Source organism: Columba livia, chromosome 3, assembly GCF_036013475.1.
Source record: "Columba livia isolate bColLiv1 breed racing homer chromosome 3, bColLiv1.pat.W.v2, whole genome shotgun sequence".
NCBI lineage: Eukaryota > Metazoa > Chordata > Aves > Columbiformes > Columbidae > Columba > Columba livia.
Genome location: NC_088604.1, coordinates 120877525 through 120891938, shown reverse-complemented (window position 1 = coordinate 120891938; position 14414 = coordinate 120877525). Strand labels below are relative to the sequence as shown.

General features: G+C 48.4%; 1 protein-coding gene across 2 annotated transcripts; it reads right to left on the bottom strand.

Annotated features, from left to right (window-relative positions):
- Positions 1 to 2050: 2050 nt before the first annotated feature.
- On the bottom strand, positions 2051 to 14255 carry BUB1 (BUB1 mitotic checkpoint serine/threonine kinase). 2 transcript variants are annotated; one of them, XM_021280399.2, is made up of 25 exons: positions 14161 to 14255; positions 13825 to 13884; positions 13109 to 13253; positions 12544 to 12740; positions 12045 to 12085; positions 11724 to 11830; positions 11400 to 11449; positions 11106 to 11296; positions 10412 to 10551; positions 9737 to 10068; positions 8877 to 8929; positions 7901 to 8029; positions 7229 to 7321; positions 6884 to 6974; positions 6633 to 6714; positions 6030 to 6207; positions 5517 to 5595; positions 4885 to 5030; positions 4648 to 4788; positions 4357 to 4472; positions 3734 to 3895; positions 3400 to 3557; positions 3132 to 3309; positions 2871 to 2977; positions 2051 to 2321 (listed from the first exon to the last, which is right to left on the bottom strand). In XM_021280399.2, the coding sequence occupies exons 1-25, from the start codon at positions 14241 to 14243 to the stop codon at positions 2126 to 2128; spliced, it is 3255 nt and encodes a 1084-aa protein (XP_021136074.2). In that variant the 5' UTR covers positions 14244 to 14255; the 3' UTR covers positions 2051 to 2125. The 2 variants fall into 2 exon arrangements, with proteins under 2 accessions (XP_021136074.2, XP_064916039.1); XM_065059967.1 differs by having other exon boundaries at positions 4648 to 4792; positions 4886 to 5030; positions 14161 to 14233.
- Between the last annotated feature and the right edge of the window lie 159 nt (positions 14256 to 14414).

Sequence of the window (14414 nt, the reverse complement as noted above, 5' to 3'; positions counted from 1 at the left end):
GTCAAGTCTAAACCATCTCTACACAGAATGTCACTGTTCTTCAGTCCTCTGCAGTGGTGATGGGGACATGGCGATGAGGACGTGGTGATGCGGACATGATGATGGGGACATGGTGATGGACCAAGGGACGGTCCCTCAGCAGTGGCTGAGAACTGTCCCCTCGTGACCTGAGTGGCCCCTGGGGCATCCCTGGAGCCATCACTTCAATTCGCTGCTGGTCCCAGTTAATTTGTTACCCGGTTAATGGGCATTTCAAACGGGGTGAAGTTATTGTCCCTAATAGGTGACATGAATCCCTCACCACCACTGGAACCAGGACCGCTGTGTCGTTAGCGTGCGTCTAAGTAATTAGCGAGGTGTCTGCAACTTTCAGCAACCTCCACTTATTGTTTTTAGCGCCTTAAGAAAGTAAAAATCAGAAGTTTGGCGTTGTTTGGGAGACGTTGGCGGCAGCAAGGGCTGTGCCATGGGACACGTGTCGGACGGGTTGTCACCGGCAGAGCAAAGCCCAGAGCCCGGCTGCCGAGGTGAAGGGCGAACAGCGAGCAAAGCCGGGCTTAGTGCAGAGGAGCAGGCGAGCCGCCCACGCGCCAGGAAATCTCTCCTCTCCGCGTGGGCGGCGGGGGCCCCGAGATGAGTTATCTCTAAAGGGCGACTCTGGGGATACCTCGAGATCTTCATCAGCGTGGATTCGGCGCCCGCCGCGGAGGAAATATCAGCGTCGCCAGCTGGGGCTTTGCTTCTTGGGTTGGGCTTTTTTTTGTTTCTCCTTTCTTGAAGCTCTTTTTTAGCATCTGGGATTAAAATCGGTTAGAAAATAGGAGTTGTCTCTTGGTGGATTTGTTCCCGCGGCCATCGCACCCCTGGATGGTTTTACCCTCATCCCTCCTGCTCCCCCTCGGGATGCTTGTGCGTGGGGCAGCAGGAGTGGGTCCCTGGCAAAGGGGCTTATTTTTAAGGCCATTTAATGAAAAATAACAGGGTGTGAGCAGCCCGAACCCAACCCCGCGCCCGCATCCCTGTAGCCATCCCCACCAGCTACAATAATTCATAACAAAACTACCAGCCCAGAATGATAAAATCAAGGCGATCACAAGCAAAAATGTGAAACTCCTACACCCACGCCGGCTCCTCTGCTGACATTTAGAGTCCTGCCCGGCTGGCGGCACAGCTGGCGGGGACACATCTGTACCGCTGCTGCCAAAAAAACCACTACCCCAGGTGGGGCAGAGGGAAATCGACATTAATTAGGGGCAAAGACACAGGTAAAAATTTCAGTGTGTGCATAATGTGTCATACGCCGCTCCATAAAGTGCTTTTTTGTATGACGCCACATTATGAGATGAAGAAATATATATATACATATATATATATGCTATGGAGACCAAATCAGGCTGCAATAAAGGGGAAACAGAGAGGAATTAGCCAGAGGAAAAATAGCGCTGAAATCAAGCGAGGCAGAGGTTTAGGAAAGGCTGTTGTTTGTCTCCCTCCTGTGGATGGATCCAGAAACGAGATTAATGCCCTGACCTGTCCCCAGGCTCGGCTGCTGAAACAAAAATGACTAAAGAGCTAGAACGTCCAGCCCAGCTCCTGCAAACTCGAGTGAGGGACTTGCGTAGGCAACAAGGATTTGGCCACTGTAATTAAGAAATGTAAAAATAGATTAAAAAGGAATAGAGGCACTTTTAAAGGAATGCTCTGCTGGCACTTTCCCCAGAGGGTTGCCACAATATTTTGCCACAGTAAAGGAAAATGAAAGCTCATAACAAACAGAAAACAACCCTTTTGATTCTAGTAAAGGAGAGAGATTTGCCCCTTGGTTTCCAGCCCGTCTTTAATAATTGTGTTGTGAATTTCACAAAAGCAGCAAGTGTGACTGCAGGCCGGTCTCATCTACATCTCACCTGAGAACTCTCCCAGCTCCTGTGAGAAAGAGCAGGAGAGGCAATGCCACCCAAACTGGACAAGCTAAATTAACAACTCATTTCACTGTCATTTTTGTTTTTCCCACAAAAACAGGGAAAAACACACGTCATCATTCCCAAAGTGCACCCCAAGAACGTTTATTTAGAAATGAAGTTATTACAAAAAGATTTCACAGCAGCAAGCGTGCAAACTGCGCTCATTTCCGTGAGCGCTTGTTTTCGATGAGCAGCACGACGAGCCTGTTCCGAAAGAACTTCACCTCCTTGGCGTAGGACTTGCAGAACAGGTCCTTGAGCTCCTTGCGCAGGGCGCCCAAGGAGGGCAGGCTGCGGCAGCTGGGGATGTTCAGCAGCCTCTCGAAGAACTGCTTCCACAGCTCGGCGTTGGGAAGCCTGCGAGGAACAAAAACGCAGCCAAAACAATCTAAATTCAAGCTGTTAAAATACTGTATCTCATGTTTACGAGCTCCCTGCTCCGTTACAGGCTGGAGCGGCTGCAGACGCGGCTGTGGCACGCTGCTTAATGAACCAGGGTGACCTCTAACAAACATGGTGCTAACGATGCTTCTAGACAAGGGTGACCTCATTCATGTTTACAGATATATAAAGAGTGTCAGGAGGATGGAGCCAGGCTCTTCTCAGTGACAACCAGTGATAGGACAAGGGGTAATGGGTACAAACTGGAACACAAACAAAAGGTTCCACTTAGATTTGAGAAGAAACTTGTTGGGGGTGAGGGTGGCAGAGCCTGGCCCAGGCTGCCCAGGGGGTTGTGGAGTCTCCTTCTGTGCAGACATTCCAACCCGCCTGGACACCTTCCTGTGTAACCTCATCTGGGTGTTCCTGCTCCATGGGGGGTTGCACTGGATGAGCTTTCCAGGTCCCCCCCAATCCCAGACATTCTGGGATTCTGTGAAGGTTTGGAAAAGAGTGGACACCAACCTTCTGAAGGTTCCCTCGGGCTTCCAGACACCATTGTCATTCTTCACTTGCATGTAGGTGCCGAAGAGCATGCAGTACACCGTCGCTGCGATGCCAAAGTAGTCTGTCTAAACAAAGGATACATGAGTTTCATATGAGAAATGCGTCGAGACACCGAAAAACACGCTGAGGAGTCAACAAGCTGAATGTGAAGCTCTGCTGCTAAAGTCTACCATTTGTATACGTGCTCCAGGCGTTCAGGCTGGCTGGGCGCACTCGTACCTGGTAGTTCCAGGGTTTCTGAGTCAGCATCTCGATACACTGGAACCCAGAGGTCTCACACTTGGCAGTAAACGCCGTCCCTTCGGGAAAAAGTTTCATGTCTATGCTCTGCCCCAAGTCGATGAGCGTCAAGCCGTGAGAGAGACCATCGATGTCACACGTATCGTTGTCCAGAAACCTTCAACCATGACGACATGAAGCGACCATGTAAGCGTCACATCTGTGATATGATAGGCTGGCAGTTCAGGCAGCAAAGGGAAATACTTGCCTTTCTCCAAGTATGAAATTATCGGGTTTAATGTCACCGTGAATTATCTTGCAGCTGTGGAGCTCTTCCACCATATAAAGAATTTTTACAGCAAAATAGATGACAAGTGCTTGAGGCATCACCTTCTCAGGAAGCTTTTTGTAAATGTTTATGGCATTCTGTAAAGAAAACAAAGGCAGGGAAAACCCTCAGCTACGCAGAAACAACACGACATGGATTGCGGATCAGCACAGGATACATCCCCTGGGGAATTCCAGAGGGGAGAGGAGACATCTGACATATAACAGCACTCCAAAGAATATAGATCTTTGGAGCAGGAGCCGATCGCACCTACCAGCAACGTTCCGTAGTTGTAGAGCTCGCCCACCAAAATGCTCCCGTTTTGAAAGAAATGAGCAGAGTAAAAGTGGATGTAGAGGTGGCGAGTGCTGGGACTGAGCCGTTCCACCAGCTGTGTCGCGATGTAGAACTCCCACGGGCTGGCAGGCTTCTGCACCTGCAGCCAAAAACTTCATTTACTAGGAGAAGATATTAGCATTACAGTTTTTTGGGTTGTTTTTTAATGGCAGATTAGGCATTTTTCCTCTTGACTAAATAAAATACTGATATCTACAGTAATTAAACTCAGGTCAATACACTCAATGATTAATCAATTACACGCCACAATCCCCTTCTGGCTTACACGCTCTCTTGTGTTATTTGAAAGCATCAGACTTTCTGCAGCATTGATGTTTCTGCTGGCAACAGACACTTTGTATAAGAGAGAAGGCTTATGAGCTCGAAAATGGGTAAACCCTTCTGATTCCTTCCCCACCGTTATATCTGATGCTCAAAAAAATGTGCTCAGCTTCATATTTATAAATAGAAAAACCTCAGCAGAGTCCACCCAGGGTTTGGGTCATTACTACAAGAGCCACGAATTCTCCAGCAGAGCGCTCTGGGATCACCAGCACTTACCTTGAATATGACTTTCTGGTTGTTTCTCGGGTTCCTCGCATCCAGAAGGGAAGCCTGGTAGACTTGAGCAAAAGCTCCCTGTCCCAGCAGGCAGTCCACGTGGAACGAGCTGGAGCCTTTGAGAGATTAACAACGTTAAGTCCTGCTCGCAGACCCCACACGAGTGACACCGCCACACGGATCTGAGGTTTGGATACACCCGCAAGGAAACCGAATCAGAAAAATACTCCAGACGTCCCCAGAAAAGCTTCGGGAAAAGCTTTAAAGCACAATGTTTGAAGTGGCTCTTACCCAGGGGGAGTTCCGCCCTCGGTCTGATGGGCGGCAGAGGAGATTTCCATTCAAAGTAGTTGGCGGAGGTGTGGAGCGGTTTAGGAAGCTCTGATAAGAATTTGCGAATCAAGTCTTTATCCCAAGGGTTCTCCACGAGGACTTCAGGGAAGGAAGAGAAATAGTTAAGCTAGATTAAAAGGGTCATTTCAAAAAGGTAACACAAGCTTATACTTCAAAGAGCGTCAACATTGGTACCTGTAGGTGCGACGGTTTTGTCCGCTCCAACAGACGAGGAATATTCCGTCCTGCTGGTGGCAGCCTGCTCTTGTAACCTTTGAGAAGCAGCCGTAGCAACTCCTTGGATGCCGCTTCCTTGTTCTGTGATGTGTTCAAGGGCAGGACTACGTATTTAAAACAAAATATTACTAATTGACGGTACTGCCACGGTACTTTCGCATCTTCAGTAAGTAAAAACATGCCAGATGTCTGCACTTCAGCCACAACCAATATTGAGATGAATCAAATGGATATTTCCTAAGAAGTAAGACTTGTTCATATCATGCTATCCATAGTCTAATACCTTTCAAGCTAATTGGCCATCAAGTTCAGCCAAGATTGCAAAGCAAGCAGTAGTTTTACACACACAGCCATTGAGACTTTTAATTTAAATATGTTCAGAAAACTTAAACCGTAGGAGAATTTCCAGGGTATTATCACCATACCCAGGTCCATTTATCCCCTCAAAGTGCCAAGACGTGCTGAGCAGCATCAGTCTGACCCCAGCACCTCAGCTCCAGCTTAGTGGAAATGTAAATGAAGAGCAGCAGAGCAGCCGTGCCTGTTTGGGAAATCTCAGGGCTTGGAAATCTCAGCAAGTCACAACGTACCGTGGCTTCTTCGCTCTGGTCTGATTGTGCAGCTCTTCAGGGAACGCCAGATCCACCTGCGGCAAGTCATCCCCACGGGCTGCGCAAAGGGAACAGCGACAAGAGCAAAGGTTTGTTTTCCCCAAAGGAAAGCACGTTTAGAGTGTTCTTACTGAGACTAGAAGGTTCAGTCGCGCTGCAGCTGTGGAAGTTGCTAAGGTATCACAAGGTATAAGGTATCACAAGAGCTAGAACTGAACAAGCCCATTTTAAAATAGGTAAGACAACAGCTTGGTTTAGTTAGGGCGTATATTCCGGGCTAGAGGCATGGACAAGCAGAAAGGTGCCCCCAGATGAAGGTGGCGCTGAGATTTCAGTCAAGTTTTTGACTATTTACAACCCCTTGGAACCATTCAGAACAGAGGACCGACAGCACAGCCAAAGCCTCTCTCGTCCCTCCCCGCTTTCTCTTACTCCACTAATTAAATGGAGTTACGCAGCTCCAAATTAGACCCAAAATATTCATTGCTTTACCTTTGTCCTCCAAAGCTTGCCGCGGATGTGCCGCCAGGTAAGTAAGCGGCGTTGATGCAAGCTGGGCAGCTCGTGCAAAGTCTCTGGTGTTGGTCGTGCTGGGAGCCAACGTCTCGTTACTTCGCGCGTTCCACACTGTATAATCGTCCCTCCAGAAGTCCGGTGCCCCTGTTTCTACCTAGGCAGGGAAAAAAACAGAAAGATTTAAAACCAAGCCATCAAAACTGTCCCTACAGAGCTGTGCTGTATCCTACCAGCAGCCTCCGCGGGCAGTTTCCATCACCTTGAGTCTGCACGTGTGAAGTTACAATATTAGGAAAAGAAAGGAATGGCAATCTAACCTAAATTGCAGGTTTACACAGTTGTGTATCAGACTGGAATGTTGGCAATAATAATAGACTAAAAAATTGCCATAGCGGCGTGAAATAGCCCCTCTCATTAGTCATTACTTACATCCAAGCAGAACGAAGTTTTGTGCATCTCCCTGGCTATGAAAACTGTCAGGTGGTTATTAGAACCTGTCTTTCCTCCCCCAAAGAGATACCCCGGTAACTACAGCCCCCGTTTTCAAGGCTTCTTTCTGCAACAGGACCAAACACTCACTTCTGTACTTGCTGTGCAGTCAGGCCAGGGACGTTCTCCAATAGCTCTGGGCTCTTCTGCCTTGTTTTTATGCTGCGGGATCCTGACAACACAGGTACTTCAGAACAGCTCTTCCCCAGAAACCTTCCCAGGCACACGATCCTAACAATGACTCGTCGTTTTGTTTTACAATTCTTCTTTTAAAGATTTGCAGATACCCAGAGAAGCTGCAGCAGCTCAAAGGAACAAGCTGTTGCTTTTTCCCTCCTTACCCGCCATTCTCTTTCTCATTCTCGTCTTCAAAGATGGAAAATGCGGGCACAACAGGGGCAAAGACATTGCTTTCCAGGCTTCCATCGGGATCTTCAAAATAAAATGTAAAGTCAGGGTTTAAACACCAGAGAAGTCCCTACAGAGAGGCAAGAGGTTCAACACGCACATTTATAGGCTTGTTAACAGTAAAGCGCTTCTGCCTTTCTCATCAACATTTAGAACTTGTCAGTAAATTATCAGGAAAGAAGCTGCTTTTTCACGCCTACTCCAACAACTCCTCATCTCCGAATTAGCGGAACTGCTGGGACAGGTAAATGGGAAATAAAAAGGATATCATGTACCACCTTTTCTGCAAAAGACTTCAAATTGCTCCTCGCTTTCTTCAAGAGGAGATGATTCGGGCAAGATGGGTATTTGAAACATATCCATGAGAAATCCTACGAAAAAGGAAAGAAATAAATCCTACGGGTTTTATTTATTTTATTTTCAGAGGCTCTGCCATTACATAGCAGTCAAACTAAATGTCAATTAGTTATAATATTCTCATAATTCTTCAAATGCCAATAACCAATTATGCCTTCGTATTGCATTTAAATACCCCAGACAACGGAATAAACGCAGAAGATCCAACCTGGCCAATGTATCGTTGTTGGCGCCATGGCCTTTGGTTTGTTTTATTCTCTCTAAGATGAGATTTCAAGTTTTCCTAAAGCAGTAATTCTGCTTTATCTTCAGAGATATTTGGAAAACTAGTAAATACTGCAAGATTGTTTTTTCTTTTTATAGATTATATTTATATATATATATATATAGTGGCAGGTTGCTACATGTTAGACTTACTATCAAAGGAACAGAACATGGCAGGAGAGTACAAAAGGGATTAAACAGCACCAGGATATTATCACTGCACATCAGAACTCCCATTGCCATTGCCCTTGGAGGACTTTGAGAGGCGATGCCTACAGTTTCCAGTGCGTGTGAAGGACTGGGGGGGCTCGGCGTGCGGGGGCGCTTACCCAGCGCTTCCTTGGTGTGAACGGTGGGCGAGGGCTGCACTCGGAACGGCGCCGCCGGCGTCGCCGCGCCCAGCGAGGTGTTCGGGGTGGCTTGGGAAGCGTGGCCAGAGGCGAAGGGTCCTGGTTTTGCTAAAGAACAAGTTTCTCTTTTAGTGGATTTTGCCTGTCAGCTGCATTTTCCTGGAGAACCAGATACGTGCTTTGGTAATCATAGCAATGGAATGCGAGGTTATTGATAAGCATGGATGGAGGGGCAACGAGAAACAGGTGACCAAGAGACTGACCAACTGTGTATAACATCCCATTCAAGTGAATACTTCATATAAAAGTGGGAGATCACAAGGATCTTGTCCCTTTTCCTTCTTTTCCCTATGGCTGACATTAGGAGAGGACCTTGCGAGTCGTCCCGAGGCCTAGTGACAGACTGAATCCAGCTCCGGTTGGCTGCAGAGTCCAGTCCAGGACTTCAAGTGCCGGCTCTGCAGTTGCTGAGACTTTCAAGATTGGTTTTGTGTATTTTGTATTATTTTCTCTATTCTTATTGGTAGCATTAGTAAAACATTTTAAACTTTTCCAACTCTCTTCTCTCTGTCCTTCTTTCCCTCCCAATCGCCTGTCCTGAGTGGGAAGGGGGGAGAGGAGGTTAACAATACACCTGCCAGGGTTTTATTGTCACCCTGCAACCGAAACCCTCGACACGAAGGAAGAGTTTCCAACTCGAGCTGCTAGAAACGGGAACAGCGAGATCATCGCTGGAGAAGCCTGGGATTGTTTTTTTTAGCATTTGGGTAGCTACTGAAATGTGAGAGAAGTAAACAAGGGGAGCAGCAGAATGACAACCCAGAATTTTGGGAGAGCAGATTTTGGCTCCGTCGATATAGAGACATCGCCCAAACATGCAGGGATGCGGTTAGGAAAGGCCAAAGGTAACAGTCACACCAACAGCATCAGTCTGTACCAAAGCTTGGCTTATTACCTTCTTTGGGGTCGGCAGAAGCAGTCGGCCCAGCGGATCTCTGCTTCGGGTGCCTGCAAAAGAAAGATCAAGAACGTGAGCTTGAAACAAAAGCTGTGATTTAAATTCCAGCGCCGGGTTGGGACTCAGCAGTGAGACACTCGAGCAGCAAGGAGGCTTTTCCCACTCTGGAACACACAGACAGACAGACAGCGACCCTACTTTGATTGCCATGAATTACTCTTTATAGTCACACAGCTGAACCAAGCGATCCTCTACGGTATCATTAGAGCCTGCCCCCAGAAAGCTTCTCATACAGTCGCTATAGGTATAAAACCCAAAAGGCAGCAGAGTCCTTCCAAAAGGGTCAAATCCTGGCATCAAACCCTCTTCTCAGACCCGGTTTGCCTCCAAGTGACCCCATTATATGAGCAAGAGACAACTGGTTCCATCTCCTCGTGTTGGCCGAGCCTACGCAGCCGTGCTCGTTCTGCCAACCCACGTTTCCTCCTCCGTCCCTCAATTTTGTTTCCTGTATTAGCCAAGTCACACAAGCAAGAGCACAGAAGATAAAGTGTTTCTTCTTCTCCTCTGGAGACCTTCATGGCCAACATGGAATTAATGCGGAGGATCTGCATGAACTAAGCGCACCCTGCTGTTTATTCCAAGCTCGCTGGGGACAGCAATGCCGAACAACTGCTTCAGTTACACTCTGAATTTCCTTTTAGTTATTACAAATAAAACACAGGGTGCAAGGAATTAAAAAGTGAAACGGGGGCTGTAAATTATGCAAGTTTGATCTATGTCTAACTATTGGTTTCCAATGGGCTATTTCAGTGGGTTTTTTTAAGGAGGGCAAGAATTGGGCTGTTCATACGTACTGTTCTCCAGTGCTCCAGTTCAGAGCTGAGCCAGCGTGTGCGGGTTCCTGAGCTGAAACATCGACCGGAGGGTGTAACTCGCTGTTCCGGAGTTCCCCGAGCTCGGGCTGAGTTTTGGCTGCCCCCGTCCCACACGGTGGCTCCCGCAGGGGTGTTGATCTCAGCCGCTGGCCAGCGGGTCTCCCCGGCGGCAGCACCAGAGCGGCGGATGCCGAAGCACTCGATTGAAGAACATCTGGCACCAGGGCTCGGGCGTCCTGCACATCTTGGCTTCGACAAGGCGCCATCCAGCTGTGCTGGAGCGCTGCGCCGGGTGCTGCCTGTGGGTGCGCCTGTCGAGGTGAGGAAAGTTACTTTATGCTCAAAAACACGAGTGTTTTGCACTCAAAAACCCCCAACACAAGTGTAGTCATGGCCATTTTCCCTTAACTAGAACAGTTTTTCATACGTAAGAGAACTTTCATATTTCAAGTTTTCGACGCAGTTTTCGACGCTAAATCGTAGGGAAGCAACAACAAACTTTTGGGTTTAACAATTAAAATGTGTTTCATCAAGTATTTAAAGTTATGGCCGATTCTACACTAGTCAGGTATGGCAGCCTGAGCTTCCAGATCTGGTTAACAAACTGCCTAAAGTACGGTGAGATAATTGAGGCCGATGGCAGGACAGACTCACCGCCGTCCTCTTTGGCTCAGTTGCTGGTTTCAGCCCCGTTTCCTCCAGGCTTTTGGTGAGCTGGTCCAGCTTCTGCTGCAGGGCCTGCAGCTCCAGCAGAGCCGACTCCTTCTTCCTGGTGGATTCTCTCTCTTCTTCACCTAAGGATTACACAAAGGTGTTGAGTTAAAGAGTTGATTGGTGTCCAAATGTCCCTGCTGGGAACGATCATATAGAACTACTGGTTTTAAAAATAGAATAATCCAGACTCAAATGCATTAGCACCTTCTCACTGAATCTCTCCCTGTTCCACTGACTAGTTTATCCATTTATTCCTTTACCAAGTGAGACAACTATTTCTTTTGTCCAGCAATATCCCCTGGCAACTTTTTTCCCCTCCTATAAATGGTCAGATACGCAATTAACCCACTGCTGAGCGGTTGCTCTTTATCAGCACTCCGCTTTGGTTTTGCTTAAGACTCTATTTGAAAGCCCACCTACTTTTCCTCCAAAATGTCCTCGTTCAGCAAACAAAGGCATTTCCATTAATTACAAACTGCCCTGAGACCAGCGCAGCCATCATCTCCCCACTCTGCTTGTGCGGAGATGCTCACTGAGCAAGTGTTCAGGCTTCAATAGAGCTTGGAAAAACAAATTAACGCAAGCAAATACTAATTTCCCAAGAAAACGAGAAACAGGTAGATGAGAAGAATACCCCATTCTCGCCATTTCTTGAGGCGCTCGTGTTTCTGGAAGTATCTCTTGGCTCTCAGCTCCTCAAACGACAGTTCGAAGCCTTCGCACACGAGCAGGTTTTTATCGTACATGGCAATCTGCTCGCATTCGACAGCGGTTGACGATGGTTTAGGAAGGACTTCAGATTTGGAGATGTACGTAACATACAGCCTGGGAGGACAAACAAGGAAAAGCTCTGTTCGAGTTTATTGGATTTATTTTGGGAGCCTGTTAATTTTCCCAGCGTGACTTTAAAAACATCCCAAATACTTACACTTCTTCTTTTCCACCAGAACAGGACTGAGTAGCAGCACAATCGGGACCCTAAAGCAGGACAGGGGAAATAAAAACAATTAAAAAAGAAAGAATTTCAATATACATTCCACACATTTTGACAAGACCAGCAACTGGGAAGCCCCTAATATTTAATTCTAACAGAAGAGGCGAAAATTCAGACCACGAGCATGGCAAGAACAGATCAGAAAGAGCGCAACACAAGCAGAAGATGAACAAGATGCCAGGAAACTGAGACAGATGCAGCTGTGGAGAGTGCAGCCCAGAAGGACACCAGAGCTGCCCAAACAGGGGGTGTCTGTACCTGGTTTTTAGAAGCGCACCCCGGGTCATTAAGATTGGAAACATCTTTTTGAGGAGGCATTTGGTTGGCAGCATGCGAAGTCTGGAGGGGTTTGATAACAGCACCACCTGGGGCAGACAATACACGTTTGCATTAGTGAGCAGAAATTGTTTGCTCATTTATGAATTTCTATTAGCTGTAAGTGTTGGAAAGGTAATACCTCATTTTGAATACACTCCTCTTAAGAGTCTTAAATATGGCCAGAAAACAAAACCCACTGATGGAGGTGAAGGATTCATCTAATGGAGCTCCAGCTCCCAGGCAGGTTATCTTTAGCCTCACCTTGCAAAGGAGAATTCCGTGGACCGGCGTTCTGCAGCCAGCTAAATTGCAAGAAATATCAATTATCATTAAGTCACCTGTCCCTCAACCCTCCCCACCTCCCAGGAACCTTTGATTCCTTTGTACGGTCATCAAGCATCGCAATGCAACACTAAACCACTCAGGTTAGGTACAGGACACTCAAGGCTGCCTGAAGCCGGCCAGGCTGTGCATCTGTATCATTTGGATCTACTTAACAGAGATTTGACAAGGAAGCAATTAATTAAGGGATTTTCTTTCTGGGCCCTAATTCACTGAAGATGCTCCACTACAATTTTTCTCAATACACCCTCCAAAGCATCCAACACTAAACAACAAAACAGTACTGTTAAGCTTATACTGACCTTTCACAACAACAATCACTGGTCTGTCTCTCCTACAGCACAGGGCATGTGCACACAATAAAATGAACCGCACGCTACCTGAACAGCAAAATGAGTGAAAGAGGCGTCAGAATTACCAGCACAGCTGCTCCAGCGTCTCTCGTGGCTGCGCCTGGTTGTGCAGCCCCTTCTGCAGGACGGCTCCTGCAGCCTGCACGTTGCCTTCGCTGGCGAGATGCTGCGCCCAAGCCACGTAGAGGTCTGACGTCTTTGCACCAATTCCCTGGCCATACAGGTAGCTGAAATACTGGCCGGGAGGAGCGATGAACTCTGCCTGCGTAGAATAACATGCAAAAGCCATCAGTGCTTTCACAAACATCCAAGGAAGTTCCAGGCAAAAATAAAAACAATAACAATTTCTTATTTACTATTGCATAAAAGCATTATTTTCTAAAGATAAAACCAGCTGGAAGATACCTCTCAAAAGCTAAACAGCTTGATAACACAGCTTAAAAAATTATGTTGTCCTTCAACAATACGAAAAAGCACTCAGAGCTCCTGGGGGAAGACACACATCCAAATTCCACACCCTGCGGGCTCCTTTTCCTCCCGCAGCTCTTTGCAGTCATACAGCTACAGGATGGTGGGAGAGCTTTAGGGTTTTTTTAGGAGAACTTAACTCCTCAAAAAGCAAATACCTACCAGCTTAACGCAGCAGTTCACAAATCTGGGGTCCTGGTGGTACCTCTGATCGCTCAGGAACACCTTCACCAGCTGCTCCAGGAGCCCGGGCAGGCGGATTTGCTTCTCTTCAGGGGACAGACATCCTTCCACCCACCGCACGTACCTGAAACACACCCCGACAGGTTCCAACCCCGACGAGCACCGGCAGCAGCACCCACAGAACCACAGACTGTCAGGGGTTGGAAGGGACCTGGAAAGCCCATCCAGTGCAATCCCCCCATGGAGCAGGAACACCCAGATGAGGTTACACAGGAAGGTGTCCAGGGGGTTGGAATGTCTGCACAGAAGGAGACTCCACAACCCCCCTGGGCAGCCTGGGCCAGGCTCTGCCACCCTCACCCCCAACAAGTTTCTTCTCATATTTAAATGGAACCTCCCATGTTCCAGTTTATACCCACTACCCCTTGTCCTACCACTGGTTGTCACCAGAAGAGCCTGGCTCCATCCTCCTGACACTCCCCCTTTATATATTTATAATCATTAGTGAATCACCCCTCAGTGTCCTCTTGTCCAGCTCCAGAGCCCCAGCTCCCTCAGCCTTTCCTCACACAGGAGATGCTTCACTCCCTTCAGCATCTTGGTGGCTGCGCTGGACTCTCTCCAGCAGTTCCCTGTCCTGCTGGAACCAAGGGGCCACAACTGGACACAATATTCCAGATGTCGGGTGCACTCACCTGTCCCACGGGTCCAGCGGGTCCGGCCCTTGGTAGTTCTGTATCTGCATCTCATAGCTCCTGCGGGGCACAGGGCGGGTCAGGCTGGGCCGAGGGGGATGTGGAACATCCCCGCAGCCCCAAATCCCACAGTCCCAAATCCCGCAGCCCCAAATCCCACAGTCCCAAATCCTGCAGCCCCAAACCCCCATAGCTCCAAATCCCCATAGCTCCAAACCCCCGGCACAAACCGCTCTGAGGGCCCGGTCTGCGCCCCCGCTCCCCTCCCCTCCCCTGCCCTGCCCTGCCCTGCCGCCCTCCCGGCCCCTCCGGTGCCCCATGTCCCCGGCCCCTCACCGCACGATGCCCTCCAGCTCCATCCCCGGCCGCCCCAACCGCCGCCGATTCAAATTGGCCACGCATGCGCACCGTCTTCCCATTGGGCGCCTCGCCCCACCAATCGCGCCCGCTTCCGCCGGGAGGCCACACCTCCTCCCTCACCCCATTGGCCGGGCCAGCGCAGCCCCTCGGGGGTCGATGTATAAAATAATAAATACTAAATAATGATGAAGTTAAAATAATAAAGCTGGCAGTGCGAGGTTAACGGCTGG

What these genes read in the sequence shown, in the direction of transcription:
- BUB1 (XM_021280399.2), bottom strand. Translation starts at nt 14,243, where the DNA reads ATGGGAAGACGGTGCGCATGCGTGGCCAATTTGAATCGGCGGCGGTTG. An exon ending in ACGCTGGAGCAGCTGTGCTG is followed by an intron (nt 12,086 to 12,543) that starts GTAATTCTGACG and finishes CTTGCAATTTAG; the next exon opens with CTGGCTGCAGAACGCCGGTC. An exon ending in CAAGAAATGGCGAGAATGGG is followed by an intron (nt 10,552 to 11,105) that starts GTATTCTTCTCA and finishes TGTAATCCTTAG; the next exon opens with GTGAAGAAGAGAGAGAATCC.